The sequence below is a fragment of the Rhea pennata genome, chromosome 5 (assembly GCF_028389875.1).
Source record: "Rhea pennata isolate bPtePen1 chromosome 5, bPtePen1.pri, whole genome shotgun sequence".
Lineage (NCBI taxonomy): Eukaryota > Metazoa > Chordata > Aves > Rheiformes > Rheidae > Rhea > Rhea pennata.
Genome location: NC_084667.1, coordinates 12558851 through 12580718, shown reverse-complemented (window position 1 = coordinate 12580718; position 21868 = coordinate 12558851). Strand labels below are relative to the sequence as shown.

The 21868-nt window shown below is 48.9% G+C and overlaps 1 protein-coding gene across 3 annotated transcripts in view; it reads left to right on the top strand.

Annotated features, from left to right (window-relative positions):
- The first annotated feature begins 20602 nt into the window (after positions 1-20602).
- ACTN1 (actinin alpha 1) overlaps positions 20603-21868 on the top strand; it is a 92457-nt gene continuing 91191 nt past the window's right edge. For 2 of the 3 annotated variants that reach the window (XM_062577249.1, XM_062577251.1), the window contains exon 1: positions 20603-20788. In XM_062577249.1, coding sequence (XP_062433233.1) covers positions 20684-20788 — 105 coding nt within the window. In that variant the 5' untranslated portion in view covers positions 20603-20683. The remainder of the gene's footprint in view (positions 20789-21868) is intronic. The other variant, XM_062577250.1, reaches the window with a different exon arrangement.

Here is a 21868-nt window from a genome sequence, read left to right as displayed (position 1 = left end):
GATGGCTGTTTAAGCAATTGCAACAGTCATGTATGGGGTGTCCATAGCTTCCCGTTAGCGGTAGGATGAGTGTGGGGGATGTAAAGAACTTCTAAGTTGTGTGGAGAGATTATTGCCCTTCAGCTAAGCTCTTGTCCTTGCCTCTATAGGATTTTTAAGATAAAGAACAGGCCTTTGGATCTAATCAGGACTTAGAGGACCATCCAGGCTGATAACATACTTCAAGGTTTTCAAGTCCTCTGGATTTATTCTGGTCTAATCTCTGTGCAGTTAATTTCCAAAACATTTTTGCATCTTCTATTGCAAGCTGTGTTCTTCCTCACCCCACCTCAAGTGTATAGAGCATTAGTGTGTATTCCTACCTATCTGCTGCGTCCTATCACGAGTGCCTGTTTGCACTCAAAGGCCTGGGAAGGTGGCTTGGGATCCCCTGGGCCCAGAGGTGCAACCTCGATATAAGCAGTTAATACTGTTACCATTGCTGAAAATTCCTCTAGTATCTCTCACTGAACTTCATTTCCTGCCTCTCTCTGGCAAGGTTCCCTGTTTCTATAGTGATGATTTATTCCTTTAAATAGTTCTCATTCAAGAACAATATCATGGTTCCTTCTCTGTTGTTGGTTTAATTAAAAATAACCTACTCGTCTTCTGGCATCAATCTTGGATGATGCTTTTACAGTTGGACATCAGCCTCCAACCTCTCTAATTTGCTCTTGCTTCCATCCAGAGCCAAAACCTCCTTCCTCCCTGTTGCTCAGTGTAAACATCAAGGTCTGGCCTTGGCCTTTCTTGATTTGTGGGTGCCTACAAACCTCTCCCAGGTGAGCCACAAGGTCCCAGGTGAACTCAGGGCTTGCTTTTGGCAGCACATGCCCGCAGTGGTGGCCATGTCCCCAGTGGCACAGCGATCCTCACAACTAGCTCCACTGTCGGTGGCCGTTCCTTTCAGCTGCTCCCTCGGGGACTCACCAGTGAGCCTTCCTCCAAGGGGCAGGTGTCAGACAGATGTGTTACCAGTACCGTCTCCTGCAGAGACTTGGTGGCCTGGGCATGTGGCTGTACAGGGTGGGACGGGTGAAAGCCAGGGCAGGTGGTGTGTGGTGGTGGGTACCAGATTCCAGACACCAAACTGTACGCCATGCACCATCCGGGAAGGCACAGCTTCACCCTTCTCTCCAAACTTGGTGCCTCATGACGTGTTCCCAAATTCCTTGAATGTCTTTCTGCAGAGGAAAATAGTTGTCTTTTCAATGACTTCTTTCTTCATCTGGCTTGTATTTCTTAAGGGATTCTTAAAGATATCCCTCAGGATTTAGCTGTGACATGTCCTTTCAGAGATTTTCAGCCTTTTAGTGAATTGACGCTTTTTCATATGTGCAACTGATGGAAAAGATGAAAGATATTGTCTGGAGTAGGTTAATTATTTGCATAATTCACAAGAGAGGCTTCATTTGCAGAAACCCTTTCTATGGCTGCTCTGCGTGCTGAAAAGGCACGATGTATTACCGTGCACTCGCAAACAGCTGCCAGGCTTCTCCCAGAGGAGATCAGGCTATGTAATTTCTTTACCTTCAGTGTTTACATCGACAATGTTTCTTTGTGCTAACCTGAGGTCTCACAACCTACGTGGCTTCTGTGCAGTTATTTCAGCTGGATCCTATCCGTTACCTTCACTGGGCTCAGAATCACTCTTTCAGATGGGATTTGCAATGAAAGAGTGTTAACAAGTATCTGGCTAGTCTGATTACCATGGCTGGGCTGATGTCACCTGCGCTGGTGAGGGTGGCTGCACCGTGTCTCTGCCAGCCCCGTGAGCAGCAGCAGCAGGCACATGGTGGGCGCAAGTCCCACCTCGCTGGGTTACCCCTCAGCTCGCTCTCACTGGTGGTAAGACGTGAAAAAAATGTCCTAGTCTGGGACAGAAATCGTTGACCGTAGCAGGCCCAAAGCCGAGAGCTGGGATGAAGGAGCGAGTAACCCGCAGGGCTGAAAGGTGGCTGCGGAGAGGAGGAGAGCTGGGGATGGACGAGGGGGGCTGAGGTCTTGCAGACCACACGTGCAGCCCGGCTTCGGCACAGCAGTGCCGGGGTCTGGCCCTGAGCCCTCTGCGCCGGGAGCGGGCAGCGATGAGGGGGTGTCGTGCCCTGCTCGCCCTCACAGCCTCAGTGCTCAAATACGCTGCCCGAAAGGATGTCCTTCGCCCATCCTCCCCAGTCCTTCATTTTCAAAACACTTTTTTTTCTATGAGTGGAACGAGGATTTGCTGTCTAAGCTGAAAGCAAGAACAAACAAAAATAAAAGAAAGAAAATGAAAAGGTTGCCCCAATGAATTGTGTATTCGGTATATTTTACAGTGTCCGTTTTACTGCATGAAAGTCTAAACGCACAGCCTGGCCTCTATACAACATGGTCCATGCACCAGTGTCTTTAGACACTTACTTCTTGCCCTGGGTGATTTAACTGCACATCTTACATAAAGAGGAATGCAGAATATCTGATTTCCTTGGTTCATTTTAACTGCCAATGGTTACTTTGTTGATACATTTTCATTCAAATTTTCCTCACATGTATTAAAAAAAAATTTCTTCTCTAGATACAAGTACATTAGCTTAGTTGTTTTACACCAGCAGTACCAGACACTCAGATCACTCAAACATCAAAGAGGAACATAAACTTTGGGAAAAGTAAAAATCTCACCTATACAGCTTCTGAACTGCTGCAGAAATTTTCTTCAGGGCTATATTAATTGGAGGGTAGCACGGACTTAAGCTAGAAGAAGGACAGAAAATTTGTCTACAAAAATAAAAGGTGTTGTTTTTGTTTCAAACTTCCTAAACGTATAGTTTTGCTGAAGCATACAAAAAGGAATGGTAAGTTCCCAGCTAATTCAGAATGGCAGGTACCGGATACATTTCCTTCAGCATTGCATAGGCTAAGTAATCCTTTAAAGTGATTGCAGTGCCTTTTGGATGAGTAATGGCACTCGTCCTTATAAGGTGGAAAAACTCCTTGTTCTCCTGTTAGAAGACTGGAATGTGCACGGCAAAGATTGCTCCATATAAGCCTCTTATCTGAAAGATGTGTGATAAAACTGAAGAATTTCACGTGATACAAGAAGAATTTCTCTCTTATCTAAAGGAAGCCAGAGATGTGCAAGTAAGAGGTATAACATGCAGGATGAATTATGAGAAGGAAATGATGTAAACAGGCCAGACTGTTTGGAAAACTGCCTGCTTGCTAGAGTGTGTCCTATTTTGTGCTTTGGAGAATTTTATTGTCATCAACACAACATCCATTTTAAACACACTTGACTGGAAACTTGAATCTGCAAACTGCAGGGCAAAACAACAACATCCAGAGTCTTTAGAGACCATTGAATTGTGCTGCTGTCCCTATTTTTGACCTCTCTTTGACTTTGAATTGGATGAGAGCAAGGGAAGATTTTGAAATATGCCTTTCAGTCCATCAGTTGTTTGTAATTTCCCTCAGACAAATTTTCCTGAAAGTGGCAGCCTCTATACCTCTTAAAATACAGTGGGGGGAATATGCTGCAATATTAGAATGGCTTATTTGTGTCTTAGCAGGCACCCACAAAGTTTGCCCAGAAGTAACTCTTCTATTATTTAAATCTTTGTTTTAAGATAACTTGTTTCCCTCACAAGCAAAGGAAAAATGCTATTTCTTAGTACAAAACATATGCACGCCAAGTTTTACATTCCAGCTGTTTCCTCTGCACCCTTTTCAAAGCCTGGCTAGAAATTTCTCGTACAATTGCAAGAGCCTGTGTGGTCCTCAGATTCTCTCAACACATCACTTTAGACGGCGTCTCCCCAAGTGCCCATCAAAACCCTCCCGCTTCCTTCCCTCACTCCCTGGATCATCTTGCTGCATATTTCCCGTGCTTTCCTACCTCCTGCTTTTGCCTCCTCGCCCTGGGTGCAGGCAGGGGAGCAGGAGGCCCCACCCGCTGCTAGCCCCCCTTTTCCTGCTGAGCCCCTCGTGCTGCGTGGCCACCACGTTCCAGGGCTGCCGTGGGCCGCTTGGGCCTTACCACCAACCTCTCACCAGTTGGCGAAGCAGGCCACATCTCAGGCATTATGGGGAGAGAACCAGGTTCTACTTACGACATTGAGAGCTAAAAGCTTTTCTTTTTTCCCAAGGGGGGAAAGATTTTTTACCGAGTCACAAATTTCCATTGAGAAGGCTGGACCTGATTCATAAAAACAGCCAGACACAAACACCGTTAGGTTTCCATAGGAAGGTGTGACCTTGGTATGTCTTTCTTCCTTCCCTTTCTCTGGTTATTTTCAGCCTCTCCTTCTCCACAGGTTGCCTTTTACCTGGTCTCAGTGCCCAACCAAGATGCTGCTGACCCTACCCCGCGCTGCATGATGAAAAGCCAAACACCACATCTTCCCTTGCCTGGTCCACAGCCTTCAGTGAGAGCAGTTGCAAAGCACAAGCAATTTCAGCAAAGCCAGAGAGCTGACGGGTGAGGACCACAAGCTCACCTGATCTCAGGACAACATGGATCAGGCTTGCTCTCTATTTGCCCTGGAGATCTCCAAGGCAGAACCCAGGAACCGCAAGAGAAGCTTATGAGTGCTATTTTAATTGTGGAGTTATGGGACTCTGCTGTGCAGACACCATCTCCCAGACATGATTTATTTATCAAAAGACCTTGTCCTTTGTGAGGGGTTCAGGGCATGTTTTTTAAAGAACAGCCCTAGATTATTTTTATCAGCAACAGTGGAGCCACTAGATGTAACATAATGGGGTTCAGAGTGGTTGATTATGTCCAGAACAATGGGCATTGTTCTAGCGTAGCTGAGGACAGTTTGGTTCTTATAAATTCTAATTTTTATATAAGAGGGAAAAAAAGTAGAACCTGACCCCTCAGCTGGGCAGAGTTGCAGTGCTTTTGGCATTGCTAATGTGACTAAAATATGGTTAAAAAAAACACAAACCAAGCTCTCCTGCCAGCAGATAGGATGATTAAGAAGGTGTTAATGGAATCACACTTTTTTGGACTGAGAAACCTGATCAAAATTGGCCCTGCTCTGAGCAGGCAGTTGGACCAGATGTCCTGCAGAGGTCCTTTCCAACCTAAACTATTCTATGATACTAAAGAATGAGAGATTCCCATTAGAGTACAGGAAGAAATGTCTCAAATTTTCATAAAAATTAAAACAGATTTAAATGCAAGTTCTTAAAGCCTTTTCACATTACAAACCAAAGACTTGATGTGGGCCTTTTTTTTTTTTTTTTTTTTAGCAAACCAAGTAGAAGCAGCCAGAGCCTCCGGGCAGAGCTCCCCACCAGCACTCCCCACCAGCAAACTCCCAGCTCTGCTGCTCAGCCAGTTCCTCCACCCCAGCAACCTATGCATGTGTGTGTCCTCTCCAACAGCAACACCCTGCAGTGCTAGCTCTTTCCAAGCCTTCCCTTTGCTGCTGGAAGAAGCAAGAGATTTGTCTATAGCTGGAGTAATAAGACTTGAATTTTTCGTAGTAAGGCAGAGTATAGCGTGAAGGCTGCTTCTGCTCTTCCAGGAGAAGTGGAAGGCACAGGCTGGTCCTGTTCCTTCTCTAGGGCATCCATCCCAGGCTTATCTGAAAATAGAGCCCCCCCCCCCCCCCCCCCAGCTGGCATCAAGTTGGTCTGGATTCCTGCTTGTGTCTAATAAAAGGGACAGTGCAAATGTAAGAAGAAGGTTGCTAGCACACACAATGTGGACTGTCTTCAAAGGATATTGATCGTCTTTCTTCAAAATGTCTATATTAGCAGTGGCCACGGCGGGCTGAGGCGGGTGGGCTGTGGGCTGCCTATCAGAGCAAGGAAAACAGATCTGTCGTCAGGAGAGATGAGTTTACTACACAGAGCTTCATAATTCTGCTGAACCGGGCTGGAGAATGGTGGCAGGAATCCTTCAGCAGCGAGCACACATCTCTAATTTTCTCCCACCAACACTCTGGCAGAGTTGAAGCCTGTTGATGTTTAAGAAGCTCTTGGAGCCAATTGCTGCTTGCAGGGTATTCCAGATGCATACAGTATGCTGTGAATACACTCCCTGAAACCTGTTGGATAGGCTGCATTTTGTAAATATAAATGCTAAGTCAGAGAAAAATGAACAAAGTAGATAAGCAGGTAGAGGAGAGACCGCTGCTATAAACCCAAGGTGTGCCCTTTTTGTAGCTTTATTCGGGAATCAGGAAGATGCCAACTAAGGCAACATCAGTTTTGCTACTGAGCGCACACAATTTGGACCAGGACCAGACACTCATTTTTTCTCTCTTTCTCTCTCTCTTTCACTTTCTTTTTTTAATTGCTCTTTCCATAATTACCACTACAGGTTTTTTCCCTTGTGAAAGTTTTCATTTGTTGAGTGCAACAGCTATGATGCAACTGGGAGTCACTCCCAGAGAGCGCCCAAGGGCTGGGGCGCAACTGCGCTGAGATGAGTCCTGCTGCAAAATAAGGAGGATCAGGAGACTCATTCCAGACCAGCTGGCAGCGACAAAGCCCGTTGTGCCAGCGCTGTGGTGCAAAAGGAGCGTGCATACTGGCAGCGTGACCGCCAGCCCTGGTCATGGCCCCAGGGGAGGCTGCACAGTTGAGCCAGGATGTGCCTCTTCTCTGTGGTGGTCATACATGAGGGATTGGAGTTTCTCTCCCCGGAGCTATTTGAAAGGCCTGGCCAAACAAGGAAACTGGCCCTTGAGAGGAAACTCAGCAATTGCATAGTGCTGACAGATGTCCAGAGAAAACAAACCATGAAAGCATGAAGAAAACGGGAAGCCTTGTGCTCTCCACTTTATTTTTCATTTGGAGGGATCTCAGGTGTCATGCACAACAAGACCAGATGCAAAGTCTGCAGATGACGCTGTGAAGTTTGCATTTTATTTTTTGGTTAAATATAACTTGTGGGTAATTTGCTGTTTTAAGAAAATAGGGGGGGGGGGAGGCTCGGGGATGGTTATTTATATTTTTCAGAAAGACTCATGCAGCCTATTCCAACAGCTTAACGGCCTCAGCCTAAGCCCCTGGATGGAGGGGATGTGCATCTTGATGCCACAAAAGGCAGCTGCACTAGGCTCTGCTAACTATCAGCAGATGCTACTTGAGCGTTTTACAAAGTGATATTCCAAAAACCTTCAGCTCATATATTCTTCCCTTGCCTCTCACTCGAGCTAGGGTGTTAAACTGAACTCAGTGTAAGGGAGACTGGGGGACCTTTCAAGACTCAAACTGGAGCCTTGAATCAATTGTAGAAAAGTATTTAGATTTATTTTCTGCCATACTAATTGTGTACTTTTTGCATTGCCTGTCATTCAAAGAACTGAGACTTAGGAGTTCAGGGGATAGGGAGTGCTTTTTTTTTTTTTTTTTTTTTTTTTTTTTGCTTTATCAGAAAATCATCCTTGTATAAAGTCTGAGTCTGGAAACATAGTTAATCTTGAAGGTGAATGTTTCAGAAGCTGTGAGTACATGGAACAGAGTACATGCACAGAGTTATGATGGAAATTGTTTCACAGCCTTGTCTGCTAGGAATGCAAGAAACGCAGGGCACCCCAGAGAGGTACTGTTAGGTCAGAACTTAACCAGAACTTCCCAGAAAAAACTCTTCGTCAGCCAGGTACGTATTTGTACTAGGGCTGATTCTGGCATTGTTTTGGCAGCGGTTTGTAAATGGGTAATTTACATGTAAGTTCTCCTAGGTTCTTAGCCAAATACCCAGATGTTATTGTTTTTTGTTTCCATTATTTTTTGGGATACTAGGCACACGTGGAGCTGAAAGAAACAGAGAGGGGGATTAAGATATGCTTCATAGGGTCTAAGTGGAGGTGTGCCAGAGGAGAACGAGAATCATTTCTCTGAGAGCAGATTTCTGGCTCTATACCAGAGATGGTCACGAGAATTAAGAAACATGAAGTTTTGCATATTAGTAGTTGTAATTATTTGCTTTGTTCAGAGCTGCAGTAGAAAAGAACATGTATCACAATATTTTACAAATATTGTCAATCTGCTTTACACAGCTGGCAGCCCTTTTAGTTTTTTCATGTTTCTCCTTTCAGATACTACTTACCTTTCAGAAAGGAAGTAACTTCCTTTATAAATAGACAGGCAGACCACACAACAACATTTTTTGTTTTGTGGAAGTGTTGCTGCAGAGAATGCTGTAGGGGATGAGCTGTTGCCCATGTGGTAGCTTGAGAACCATCTATGTTCATCTGTGGCAGCTGTGCATCTGGAACGGCATCTCAAAAGACATGATCAGGACATTTCACAGAATCCCAGTATCCTGACATTTCCAATTCCTCTCTGCCAGATTGCATCACCGGAGAACAGAGGCATCCCAGAGATGTGGGGCATCTGAGAAGCATCCAGGTTAACAGAATGGTGCCAGAACTCAGGTTAACCCCAGAATTTCCGAGTCTTACAATAAGATCAGGTTACTTACTTCTTCTTCCCAGGCTTCCTTTTTTTGATTGGAGCTTTCCAAATTCCTGGCTAATGCAGTATGCAAAAGATGCTCTTTCTAGCCCATCTAGAAACCTTATGAGGAAGAGTAGAAAGAGCCCTCTCAGCTCAGAGCCACAGGGTCAAAGCCATGTGTGGCTCTTTACTACAATGGTACTACCAACCTCTCTGAGGCTCATGCTTTGTTAGCTCAGTTTTCCAGTCATAATACTCTGAATTCAATGTACATAACACGTACAATAACTGTTGCAAGAGGAAAATCCTGGATGTCATCCTCTGCCCTGTGGCCTATGAATTGCCTTCAACTATGAGAGACTTTCTTGTGGCCCCACCTGTAACTTGGTTTCCAAACACCTGGAAGCCCAGTTATCACAGGAATCAGTAGAGTGAAAATACCTTGTGAGATTAGCATTTCTCTTTTTTTTAAGCTATAGATGGGTGATAAAAGAAGCCAGCCCACTGACCTGGTGGCACGTTCTTGTCCTCTCTCTTTTTTCCAGGATGGGGTTGTTTTCACCTTTTGTCTAATGACTTTGAAGTAGTGGTTCCTGCTTGGAGCCAGCTTCCCCAGGCTGTGAACCAAAAGCAAGATGTGCCAGGATGCACACCACCAAAATCCTGAGATGGAAAAGGAGACCAAGGTAACAAGCTTCCTGGCTTGAGAACTGACCTCAGCTGAGCAGAAAAATACTGTGGTCAGGCATCAGGATACACAACAGGCAGGACACCCTTTCTGGACCACTTCTGCACACAAGGCTGGCTCTCTTCTTTTACAGAGTGGGAAGCAACCATCAGGAGAATGAGGGAAAAGCTCACCTGGCTCTCACACATGCGTACACTCTTCCCTGTGGCAAAATCACTTCTCCCTGCTCCTGCTTGCAGCTGCCGTGGGCTAGAGGAAAAGGAGAGGAAGCGAAGAGCTGTTCATGTTGCTTCCACCTGAGAAGCAGGACAGAATCATACTGGCTTCTAGCAGAGAAATATGCATCAACACAGCAAGCCAAAGGGGCAGGTTATGCACACAAGTCAGCTAGCCCTGAGGTCACCACACTCATCCATCCTTTCTTTTTGGAAACAAGGGGATCATGAATTGGCTGCAACCAATAAGCATAGCCATCAGGATGGGAAATCTCCCTGTGAAACCCATGGCCTACTGCTCAGCACCCCTCTCAAGGGCTGCTCTGGCAGGGAGGCAGCATCTGCGGGGACCAGGAAGCAAGCTGCAGAGGGAGGCTGGCTCTAACATGGCATTCACATGTGTCCAAACATCACCTCCCTGCAGGGCACAAAACGCTGCCATAGGGCTCACCCTTGTGCGCTTGCAAACTTGCTCCCTCCTTGACCAGCAGGAGCAAACGAAGGCCTTCTAGCCGAGTCTGTGCCTCCTGGGTTTATTTCAGGTGTAGCAAGGTTTTATGCACATTTTATAGTGCCCTGGAGTGGGCTGTTCCAGAGTGTCTGCGGGGAGACCTTTGCATAGCCCCTGAGCAGCTGTGAGATGAAGATGGTCTGCTTGTGAGACTGAGCACCCCGCACCCTTGGAGGGCCCATCAGCTGCAGGGAAGGGAGGGCCAAAGCAGTGCAAGAAGTACCTATCCCAAACCAAAAGGCTTCATCTTCTCTGCCTGCCCAGGGGATGATACCCCAGACACTGAAAACAAGTGTAGGCCTTCCCAGTAAAGTAATGTCCTGCTTACTCTTGGTTGTGTTGACTGGGACTGGAGGTCAGCAGTGCACAAGCATCAGCCAAGAAGCACCAGCTGGTGTCTCACTGGGTACCATCACTGTCCCCAGGACAAGATGCAGCACAACCACCAGGCAGTACTGTGGCTGAAGGGTGCAGCAGTGGTGGGAAAGCCCACCAGGCAGTCTGGAGCCAGCCTGGATCCCAGTGAATTGAAAGTGCAAGTTCTTAACCCCTATCACTTTTTTCCTGGGAGGAGGGTGGGGAAGGGATGTTTGGAGAATTTTTGCTGGGCTAAAGGAAAGATAGATCTCCTTTTTTGGCAGGGGAACACCCAGGGGAGATGTAAGGGCAGTTCTCACTTTCCAGAGATGAAAATACCCACCTCTTTTTGCTTATATGCTTGAGGGCTATATAAAGATCTGCATCTTTATATAGACAATTATTTAAATAGCACAGATATCTGGAGCAGTGAGCCCAACACAAAACTCCCTGTGCAGTATTTCTTCTCGCCCCAGGGTTGCATTTAGTCCTCCATTTTCTAACTTCAGTCCTCCTGCTGCTCTCACCCCTGTCAAACTCACTGGCTGGAGAAGCGAGGCTGAGGCTGTCCTGAGCCTGGGGCTGGGCTGCAGGCAAGCCGCAGGTAGGAAGCAGCCCGGCTCTGCCGGTGCCAGGGCGCCGCAGCCCCCGGCACGGCCACGCTCCGGCCAGCGTTCCCCAAGCAGACGCTGAGCCGGGTGTTTCGTGCTGGAGGGCGAGAGGGGAGCCCCGGGGAGCCAGCGCCAAGCAGGCAGGGGGCCTTCCCGGGACGCCCAGCCCCTCCTCAGCCAGCCGGACGGCGTCACTCGCCAGCAGCAGATCAGCCGGGTTTGTCCATAAAAGGCAGGAAGGTTTCCACCTTTCCTTCACCCACGGCCGAGCAGCGGGGGGGTGAGCCGGCTTGCAAGGAGCCAGCCTTACCTTAGATGGCTACAAAAACCTCCGGGCTCTTGGTGAAGCACCCTGGGACCAGGCACAGCCCTAGCGGCAGCGGGTGGCCGTGGCCGTGCTCCTCTGGCTCTGCAGAGGTGCAGGAAAACCCAGGGGTTGGGCAGGCAGCGCCAGTCCAGGCAGGCACCGTGGCAGCACGGGGAGCCCCTTCCTGGCACCCTGGTGAGGGACGGCATTTACAGCACACTCCAGGGCCAAACTAGATGTGGGGGATCAAATCCAGCCCTGAAGATAGGTAAGGGGGTGCTAAGGGTCGATAGACAGGCACAGCCCTTCGCACTGGTCCTTGCTACCTGTTCACTCACCTGCATCCTGCGTCTCTTGCCCTGCACCTCTGCACTCAGCCAGGGCCCTGCAGCAATCCCTGCCCAGCACTCATCCCCCCCCCCAGCTGCGGAGGGCTCCAGCCAGGACGGACAGCCCTCGGTTTCAGCCTTTTTGCACCACAGCTATATTACGTTTGGCCCATGCGCTGTGCTGAATCCCCTCCTGCCACGGGAAGGCAATGCACCCCGTGCACACATTTGTTCATGGGCTTCCAGGGCTTCTTTGCATCCATGAAGTCTCAGCAGTTGGCTGTGCCTTTGGCAGTACCGTATTTCTAGTGCGTGCTTCACTGCCGTGGTGCTACAGGACGCTCTCCTTGGGCTCCTCATGAGCTGGAGCTAAGCAGAAGCAGGACCCAGACCACGAGTCCTGGCAGCCAGGCACCACCAAGGGACAAGGAGAGCCGCGAGCCAAAGCCTGCCAGGCTCTGCTGCTGCGCGTGGGATTTCCACCCTCCTCACTCACACCAGGTCCCAGCCCCTGACTGAAGCAGGCTGCAAGAGCAAGATGACTGTGAGCCAGTTTCACAAGTCCTGTGTTCATCTGGTATGATGTGCAGTGTTCATCCAGAGGGCCCCGTTTAGGTCACAGGTTGCACTGCGTTGGACAGAAATTGTGTTAGACTCCTATTCAAAGCTTCTAAGGAGGTAGTTTTTATTCCCAGTTATCCCCCATGGAAATGCGGTTGTCTTTCCCATAATGGGAGCCACTCTGCCGCAAGCAGCAGGGAATGAGAAGGCCTCTGCTTGACACCTGTCCTGCCAACAAGCAAAAGCAGCATTTTCTAGATTCCTTGCTAATCTCCAGAAGGTCAGAAAAGGTACATGTACTCACATAGGAGAGAGGTTAGGTCCAACAAAACACATCAGGGAGGATGTCTTGATAGGTGGACTTCAGGTTTAGTGTGGAGTCTGCACCATCTCTTCATATTATTTATTGTTCCTCAACCCATTCATTTTCATCTCCGCTATTGAGGAAATAGCTGAGGCTTTCTCATCAAAAACAAAATTTAAAAAGCAGAATACATAAATGGAGAGCAGGATTCACTGGAAGGAGATTTGAGGATGGAGTAGGAGCTGTTGATGGGACAAACTCATAAATGGAGAGCAGGATTCACTGGAAGGAGCTTTGAGGATGGAGTAGGAGCTGTTGATGGGACAAACTCTCCAAAAAGTGGGGACAGCTTCTGAGCACCTGGCCCTGGCTGCTGGACTGTGACCTTGGAAAGCACAGATGGGGATTGCATACCCAGCCTGCAGCCCAGACTGAAAACGCTGGTGGGAGGCTGCCCTGAGAGACTCCTTTGCTTGATCTGACAGCACCACTGTTTATGTTTCTTGTATCCCTCTTCGCTTACTATTTCAAAGTAACTTTTATGGTATACTTGGAGGGAATACATGAGCCAGTAAGCATTGCTCAGAAAAACCCACAAAGGGGAAGTACTCCGGGAAGCCCAGGAGCTGCACTGTTGGTTTGAAGCCTGCCTGCTACCAGCAAAATCACAGGTGTACATCATGCGAGAAGATGGAGAGCAGAGGAACTAGAGAAGAGATTAAAGGAAGCTGGGGAGGGCAGCTTGTCTGGTTTGCTTGCTGACCCTGCTGAGTGCTATTGGTGTTGCCCGCCAGAGCTTCCTCACTTGTGCATTTTCTCCAAACTCCATTTTACAGTGTTGGGCATGTTGCTCCATAAATGTTGTCTTCCTTGTGGCAGACCTACTGCAAATGTGAGGCTATAGTGTTTACTATAGTGTTTACTGCTGATTCCCAAACAAGACATTTCCTGATGCATGTGGTAACTTTGCACTGCATAGTTTGAATTAGGGTAGCTGTGCACAGTTGCTCTCACTGTATAGAAAAGAAGCAACAGGAAAAAGCTAGGTAGGAGGAAAGTAAATTTTAAGGCTGATTTTCTGTGAGAAAGCACGTATAACCCATAGCTGCTGCTATATGGCAGTTCTCACATGGGGAATGGAGAGTCTGAACCTGCTCTATGGAGGCAGGTAGGCTGCCTGCTTCTGGGGGCTCCCCGTGCTGGCTAGAGAGGTGGAAAGGCCTTCTTTAAGTGAAGCTGTGCCTCCTTATAAGATGGAGAGCTTTGGGCTCCAGCAAGCATCTTCCAGGAAAGGCAAGTTAATGAAGGACAGTGGCTCTAGGCCCAGCCTGTGGGTTTTACTCCACTTCTGAGAGAAGTCTCAGTTTAGATTCTAGCTTTACTGATCCAATGTCATATTCTCCCCTCACTGCTGGGCTACTCTGCTCAGAAAAAAAAAAGATGGCATGCCTGAAAGGCTCCTGGTCTGCTTTCCAGCTGTTCCAACTACTTTTCTGAAAAGAGTGAGCTCTTCCTCCATGCCACGCTGTGCCAAGCAATGCCACCTCTGCTCCTGATGGACGCATGCAGCTTGGCTGGGTACAGAAGACAGAAAAAAACCTGCACTAGGGCTGCATCTGCCTGTGTCCAAGGGCAGCAATATTGCAAGAAGCAAAGCTTCAGCTAGTGTCCTAAAGACTACAGCTGTCAGGTAAGAATTAACTCCCTAGTTTTAAGACCACTCATGTTCTGCAGGTGTTGTGAAGATGAGGGTCAGCCTCCCTTCAGCCATATGGATCTATATTTCTCAGCTTTGTGTGAACTCTGGCCTCGTATCCAAGTACTGATTGTAGGTGTATCTTGCAGCCACTAGTCAGATGTCACCATGACCTGTCTAATTACTGAAATAAATGATTTATGTTAAAAGCGTCAGGAGGAGGAGAGATTGAGAGGTGCATTTAAAATTCAAAGCTAGGAGTTAAGCATCTCAGCATTAGGACTAAAGATGGTGAATTTTGCTGTTGGCTGTAGCACAAAACTGCATCTTCCTTTATATTAACAAGTGTATTTAAAGCAGTTCTTGTCCACATAAATGTCCCCCCCCCCAAAAAAAAGAAAAAAATGGTTATCATTCCTCCCACAGGGCCTATTTCCTTAGTCACTTCTATCAGCTGAGTCAAGTTCCTGCTGCAATTATATTGCCAAAATTGGTGTGTGTGTTGTTTCTTAAAAAACACATAGGGATCTCATTTGACTGTTTAGGTCTAATATTATATTCTAAATTCCTACATTTTCCTTACAGCTATTTATGTTTTTTCTCTGTGATTAGTATCTCTTAACGAGCATGTCATATTGCTTTGTGTTGTTAAGAAGCTGCTGTCTTACATCCTGAAGCACACTGCATTGCAGGGCTACCAAACAGAGCTTGAGAGGAAAGATGGCATGGAGTATAACCTCCAGGCCCCTGGCAGAATGAGTTGTCCCTCAAGTTTAGCCATTCCTTACAACTGGCTGTTTTGCTTGTGCTGTAAAGCCTCCAGCAGTGGGGATTCAGCAGCTTCCTTTCATGGAGTGCTTCACTGTCCTGACCATCTGCAGGTTCTTCAGGAGATATGGCAAACGGTTTACTGTCTCCACTGTTCAGTAAACTTTTACATATTTGAGGTCTGCTACTATGTCTTGCTTCAGTCTTTTCCTCCCTAGACTAAACAAACTCAGTTCTTTCAGACTCCACTCATAAGTCAGGTTTTTAGACCTCTGAGTATTCTTGTTACTTTTCCTTTGGACTCCCTCCAGATGGTCTGCGTCTTTCTTAAAAATCGGCACCCAAAGCTGGACAGAGCATTCAGCTGAGGCCTTACAGTTGCTGAGGGAATGGAAGATTTAGTTCACGTGTCCTACAAATGAGACCTTCTGGGCAGAGACTTTCTTGTGAGGCCTGTGAGAACTGTAGCTCAGGTGAGACATTGGCCTGCCTACCTTCCTGTGCTCTGCATTGCACAGCCTTCACTTGCCATTCGCAGTGAGGCAGGCTCCTAACCTGTTCTCTTGCGCTTGTTCTGCACATAACTAACACAGCCTTAAAAGCAATGCAGTGCAAAGTTAACACTATCTCACACCACAAACTCTTCCACCTAGAACCAAAGATTTCAGTAACAGCCTGGTCTGCTTGCATTAGATTTCTGCCATCCATCTCCCTCCTCAGTTCCTTCTATAGGATCACCATGAGTCTGCATCATGTAAAGAGCAAAACTGTGAGCCAAAGAACCATGTGCAAAACCAGATCTTACACCAGCTCTCAGCAGCTGTTGTGTAAAAGGCCTGTCAGTGGTGGAAGGAGACAGAGCTCTCCAGTAACTGCTTTTTGAAACATTATCCTTTGCAGGCCCACGGCTGTTTCAACACACCTTGCAGATCCTCCCTGAGAAACTAAGGATCAGTGGTGCTTCTCTCATGCAAACCTGTGCCTTGGAACACGACTGGGATCTCCACCATCGTACAGACTACTAAGAGGATGTGAAAGTTGGGCAAGCATTCCCCAAATGCCTTGCTGTAAGCATACCTGAGTGTAATGGTGGTTTTGGTCAAGCATGGATTGCTGACAAACTATAACATGGTATTGCATGCCCTAACTGTACTAGCTGTAACTGTAAATTGACCCAGGATGTCTGAGACTGGTGATACATGGCATAGAAATGACTTTAGTGTTGCTATGGCTAATGTTAGATTCACAGGTTAGAGGCAGAGCCACAAGGGGAGGAAGCCAGTGCAGCAGACTGTACCTGAAGTATGAGAAAGCAGCTGCCCTTCTCAAAAGAAATGAAACATTTAGTATCTCTCTGTACAGTCATTCCAAACTATGGCTGGAAAGAGGTTCTGCTTCGAAATAGCCTGAGGGCACCACTGTACAGGTGATATCTGGAGACGAGAGAGGTCTAGCTTTCTAAGCTTTGTGCTAGGAAAGGGAAGACCTGCAATTACAGATAACATCGAATTTAAGGGAAGGGATTTTAAGCCGCTTTTAAGCTGGGGTTAAATAATGACAGGTCTGAGAGTTCAGCGATTCTCTCATGAGAAAAGATTTTCTGCAGAGGAAAGGGCAGAGCCAGAAAGACTAATTCTTGTGTTTGCCCTACTGCTACTGTCTTGCTGCTCTTCTCTTTGCAGGAGTTCAACAGTTGCCTCCAAAACCTGTCATGCTTGCTCCTCAGCCAGTTAAGAGTACAGGAAGTGAGAGGGACAGTGAATTCACCTCTCACATATCTACAAGACATAGACATGTCCTTTAACAATCTCTGCTTAGTTAGAGAAAGAGAACAAGAAACTCAAACTTGAGTCTCCAACTTGTTGGTACCAGGAATGAGCCATCCTGGATTTAATCTGCAGTTTTCAGAAGCAAGCAGGCTCTCCTACTTTCCCTCTCCCTTCTCTGGACTGGGAACAGGCTGTGTAAAAGGCACAGTTTAGCTTTGCCTTTCAAGACTCTGCCTGTGGAGGGGTGAAGAGAGGAAGCAAAGGGAAGGGTAAGAGCAACATTTTTTAAAGTACTCATTTCATTTTGCAGGATGAAAGTAGTTATAGTAGGTACATGGTAAGAGTGAAATGAGACTGGTAATATTATTCTTGATCTTGTTGTTCAGGTGACACTGTGAAAGCAAAGGGAACAACCTAGGTTATATTCTGCTAAAAAAAGTAAAATCATCATTTTCACACAATTACACTCTCTAATATTAGTAGAAGCGCTAATGTTTGCTGTCTTAAGACAATTCTGTAAGTCACTTTGACCTTAAAGCTTATGCTCTGAACAAGCAAGGCTGGACCTCCAGCAGCAGGAAGAGGAGATCGCACAGGTACCTGGGGCAGGGGATTTCCTAGTAGCTGTATTAGCTCCTGGGGTGCGGGCTGGGGGGGTCAAATTTAGCTGGAGTAAGTTGAGCTAAATGGGAAAACAAGTAAATGGAAAGGGGGCATAGTCACAATGGTGAGGCCAGGGCAGGGTAGGAGAGGAATACAACTGGGGTGAAGAGTCCTTGAAGGGAAGACAAGATGTTTTGTACTGAAACTTTATTCAGGCCCCTTCTCCTCTTCTCCTAGCACAGTATCCCTGCCTTAGTTGTTCCTCTTCATGGCTAGCTTTCAGCTATCGCTGACTAGATGACCAGAGTAGGCACTGTTATTGCTTCACACTTAAAAAGCATAGATTTTACCCAACACCTGGGCATGTGACACTCTTTTCCCTAGTCTGCCATGAAGCATGCAATACTCCACTAAGTTCCACCAAAGAGATGACTGCACTCGGAGGTGCTGAGTTTCCATTGGTAAAGTGCCTTGGACAGGGGAGGAAATGATGCAAACATGTCTAACTGGTTAAATTCTTCACTGCAAGAGCCCAACGTGCAGTTTAAATTTAAGCACCAGTTCCTGAAGCTGCGAAGCTTTTGCATGCCTGCAGAACATAAGCACTGAAACTTGGCTGTGACAGTTGCCAAAACAAAAGTCAAGGGCTACTTCAATGCAGCTTTGGGAGCTGCTCTACAGTGACCATGCTTGCCTGCCAGGCCTCATTACAGAAGCTTATGAATGTTCCTGGCAAGCAAACAGGTATCTCTCCTCAGCAAAGCTCACAACCTGTGGCTAATATGCTAAGCACAAATATGCAGCAAGCAGTAAACAGAAATACTCAAATGCCCTTGGGCTCCTTTTCCTTTTCATCTGTTGCAGATTGAAGAAGCAGGAGGTACTTCCAACCATTCCCGCAGTGACTCTACCCATTGCCCTGGAAAAAAAAAAAACACTCTTCTTTCACTGGGTCAGAAAGACCTTGCTGGAGTCCCTGTTTGTCCGGGGAGGCTTGAATAATGCCCAAGGAAATCAACAGCAATCTTGTACAGGGCAGAAGAAAACTCCAGGAGACAAAATATGGAAAACCAGAGTAGTCCTGTGGTTACATGAACATTTTTCTCACTAAGAGCACTGGCTTCTGTAGCTGCTGTTGCTGTTGTGCGTTGTTCTCCCACTGTGAGCTGTGCCACTGCCCTTTGTCATACTGATACAGCTCTTCTCACGGGCCACGTGGTTGAGTGGATCAAAGAACTAATCCAAGTTTAGAAACCTCTTTTTTTTTAACTAGTGCCTGTAAATTCAAGAACATCTGGCCAATAACAATCTCTCACTCTTCTTAAGTAGTCCTTGAAGTCAATAATTAGTATGGGGTTAGGAGAGAAAAAAAGGTATTTTTCAGGAAACCAGAGGAAAATTTTATTTTCAGAAGCAAGAATCATGAAGTTAAAAATGTAAGTGGGAGGGAGAATTAGGGAAGAATCTATTCCTCAGCTTGTGAATATACTGGAAACTTCACAATTCTTCTGGATTTCAGTTATGCTTCATTGCATTGATTTTGTATATTAAATCATTTAATCCATTGCCTGCCTAGTGCAAGAAGTGATTGGTAAATGAATGGGATCAGTGACATTGGTAATTAATAACATTGTTCTGTTTATAGTATTACAAGCGTCTGTGGGAAGCATCACTGAGTGTATTTTACACAGGTAAGCAGAACCAGATAACGCAGATAACATAAGACTATGGAAATAGGTTCTTTACAAGGATCCAAACAGACAGCGCCTGGATGATTCAGAGTCACAGAAACCCACTGCAAGTGTTAGGACTCAGATTTCCACAGTGCTGAGCATTTCCCGGAAAATGTTGAAAATCCTCATTCTTTGAATGGCAGCTGAGGGCTTCCAGCACATTTGGTGAGGTGTGAAAAGACGCTTTTATTAACGGGCCCTTAAACTACAAGGGTGGGAAAGGTAATACGATAGGACCTCCCTGCCACACACACCTTAAATACAGAGCTAAGGAGTTATCTCAAGGAATGTGTTTGCTCTCCTCCTCCTTTTGTTTCCCCAGATCTTGCTGATTACCAGATTTTTCCAGAATCCTCAGCTGGAAGTGTCCTGATCAGTAAGAAGAAAACTGTAAGGAAGGACTACTTTCAAATGCTGTCTTCACTGTCTCTAATCCCTCATGTGACCACAACGGTTATAGCACTGTTACCGAGGGTTTATAACAATTTTGTTCCTGGGTGTTCATCAGAAAAGAAATAAGAAAGGCCTTTTCTCTTCAAACGCTGACAATTTCCATAATTCCCCAAAGTAAATTACTCCACTCTGCTTCTCAGAAACTATCCATCACCCGCACCTGCCTGCAGGGAAGACAGAGCAGGGGAACTTCCCATTAAGTCCATTAGCATCTCTCTAGAGTGATACATGTGTTTTGCATTTTGCAAAACTTTTCATCCTCACGCGCGTTCAGGAGGACTTCCTCAGTCCTGGACTCCTCAGATCCTGCCCCTTCCTGCTCGGATGCCTCCAGCAGCCTGGTTTCCCAGATTGTCTCAAGACAGGCCACGATTGCTTTTGAAAATCATAATTATTTTTATGATATTCAGAAGCGTACGCAAGTATCGTGTGACAGACAGAAGACGAAACGGGACAAGGGCTCGCTCTCGGCTGCCTCAGGCGGTGTCGTGGTGAGAGGTGCCGTCCTGCTCCACGGTGTCGTCTAACCCGGGGAAACCTGCGCTGCGGCCCGCTCTCCCCCGCCCTGCCGGTCTCACCGTCGCAGGCCGCCGCCGGGCGCTGGAGCCCGCCCGGGGGAGACACGCCGCTGACTGACGGTGCCCGGCTGCCCCGGCCCGCGCCCGGGCTCCCCCGAGGGCCGCGGGCCCCGCGCCTCCCTTCAGAAAAGGGCTTTTCCGCCGTCCCCGTCCCACGCGGCTCCGCGAGGAGCAGCCCCGCCCGCGCGCCGAGAGCCACCGCGGCCCGGCGGCGCCCGGCTGCGAGGTAACGACACGAGCGGCCGCGGCGGGGCGCAGCGCCCCGGGCCCGCCGCCCGCGCCGCGCGCCGGGGCCGGCTTCGCGCACCGACCTAGCGCCAAATGACTTTTGTTTTTCTTTTTTTTTTTAGGAATTAAAGACTCCCCGAGGCCCAGGCGGCACCGCGGGGCCTCGCCAGGCCGAGGGGGCCGCGCCGCCGCCGCCGCGGGGGACGAGCCGGCCCCGGCGCAAGGAGCGGCGGCCGCCGGCGGGGAGGCGGGGCGGCCGCATCCCGCCAATGGCGGCGGCGGGCCGGCGTGACGGACGCGCGGGGGCGGCAATGAGCGGGGCGCCGGCGCCGGGAGCGGGCCAATGAGAGCCGCGGGGGGGCGGGGCGCGGGTGCGCCGCCCGCCCCTCGCGGCGGGGCTGCGCGCGGCGGGGCGGCGCGGAGAGCTGGGCAGCGGGCGCCGCCGCCGCCTGCTCGGGTGCGCGGCCGCGGGGCCGGGCGCAGCGGGGCGAGCGGGCAGCGCGGCGAGCGGGCAGCGCGACGGGGCCGCCGCCGCCATGGATCACTACGAGCCGCAGCAGACCAACGACTACATGCAGCCGGAGGAGGACTGGGACCGCGACCTGCTGCTGGACCCCGCCTGGGAGAAGCAGCAGAGGAAGGTGGGCGCCGCCCCGCGCTCTCCGCCCCCGGGGGCCGCGCGGGCCGCGGGGCCGCGGCGCGGGCAGGTGGCGGCGCCGGCTCCGCGGCGGGACGTGCCGCCGCCCCGGCCCGGCCCGGCTCGGCTCGGCCCGGCCCGCCGCGCCCGCGCGGCGCCGCTGTCACCGCGGCCGCAGGTGGGAGCGGGACGCGCGTGGGGCCCCGCGCGGCGTGGGCGCCTCCGCGGCGCGGCCCTGCCCTGCCCGCCGCGCCGCGCCGGCCGTTCCGCGGCGGCGGATACCTCACTTCTCATTTGAATGGGGTGGTTTAGGGCCGGGCTTGTGCAGAGCTCATGTCCAAAAATGGTAACATTCATCCCTTTTTTTTAAACTTAGAGGGTGGCGGTGGGGAGGGGAGTGCAGGAGGAGTTGGAGCTGCTCCTTTTCGTTTTCTTTCTTCCTTTCTCGTTTTCTCCTTGAAACCGAAAAGCAGCGTGTGTTAGAGCACCCTGCAGTCCGCATCCCCGGAATATTTCCGTCTCGGTCGCTGCGCCAGGCAGCAGTAACGCAGGATTTAAACCAGCGATAACGCTAATGTGGCTGGGGCGCCCAGCGCGGCGGGAGGCCCGGCCCCCGCGTGAATCGCTCCCGGCGCTGTCGTGAGCCTGCCTGAGCTGCAGGCGGGCAGGGGGCACCAGGGGCGAAGCGTGTCTAAACGCACGTGTATTTATGTAGGTGAATGTGTGTACGCATGCATGCATGTATAGCGTCTGCAAGGCTGTTCTCAGCCCCTTACAGGAAGCCTGACAGCAGATGGAAAGCAGGGAGCGTGAGTGAGAAGACTCCTCTTCCTCTTTAGCCCCTTTCTTCCCCCTACTCCCCTTTCACAGGAGGGGGCTCGGGGTCCTCCTGCTCTGTAGCTCTCTGAAATGGCGCATTTGGGGAGCGTTTCCCCTGGAGTCTGATGAGTTAATTGAAGGTGATGGCTATGGAGCTTCTGTCAGCAGTTTCCTCGCTTGGAGAGACTTTCGTGCTGAGGGTAGACAGCATGAGAATTAAAGCATACAAACAAGGGCATTTAATTGAGAAAGATGTCGTGGTGTG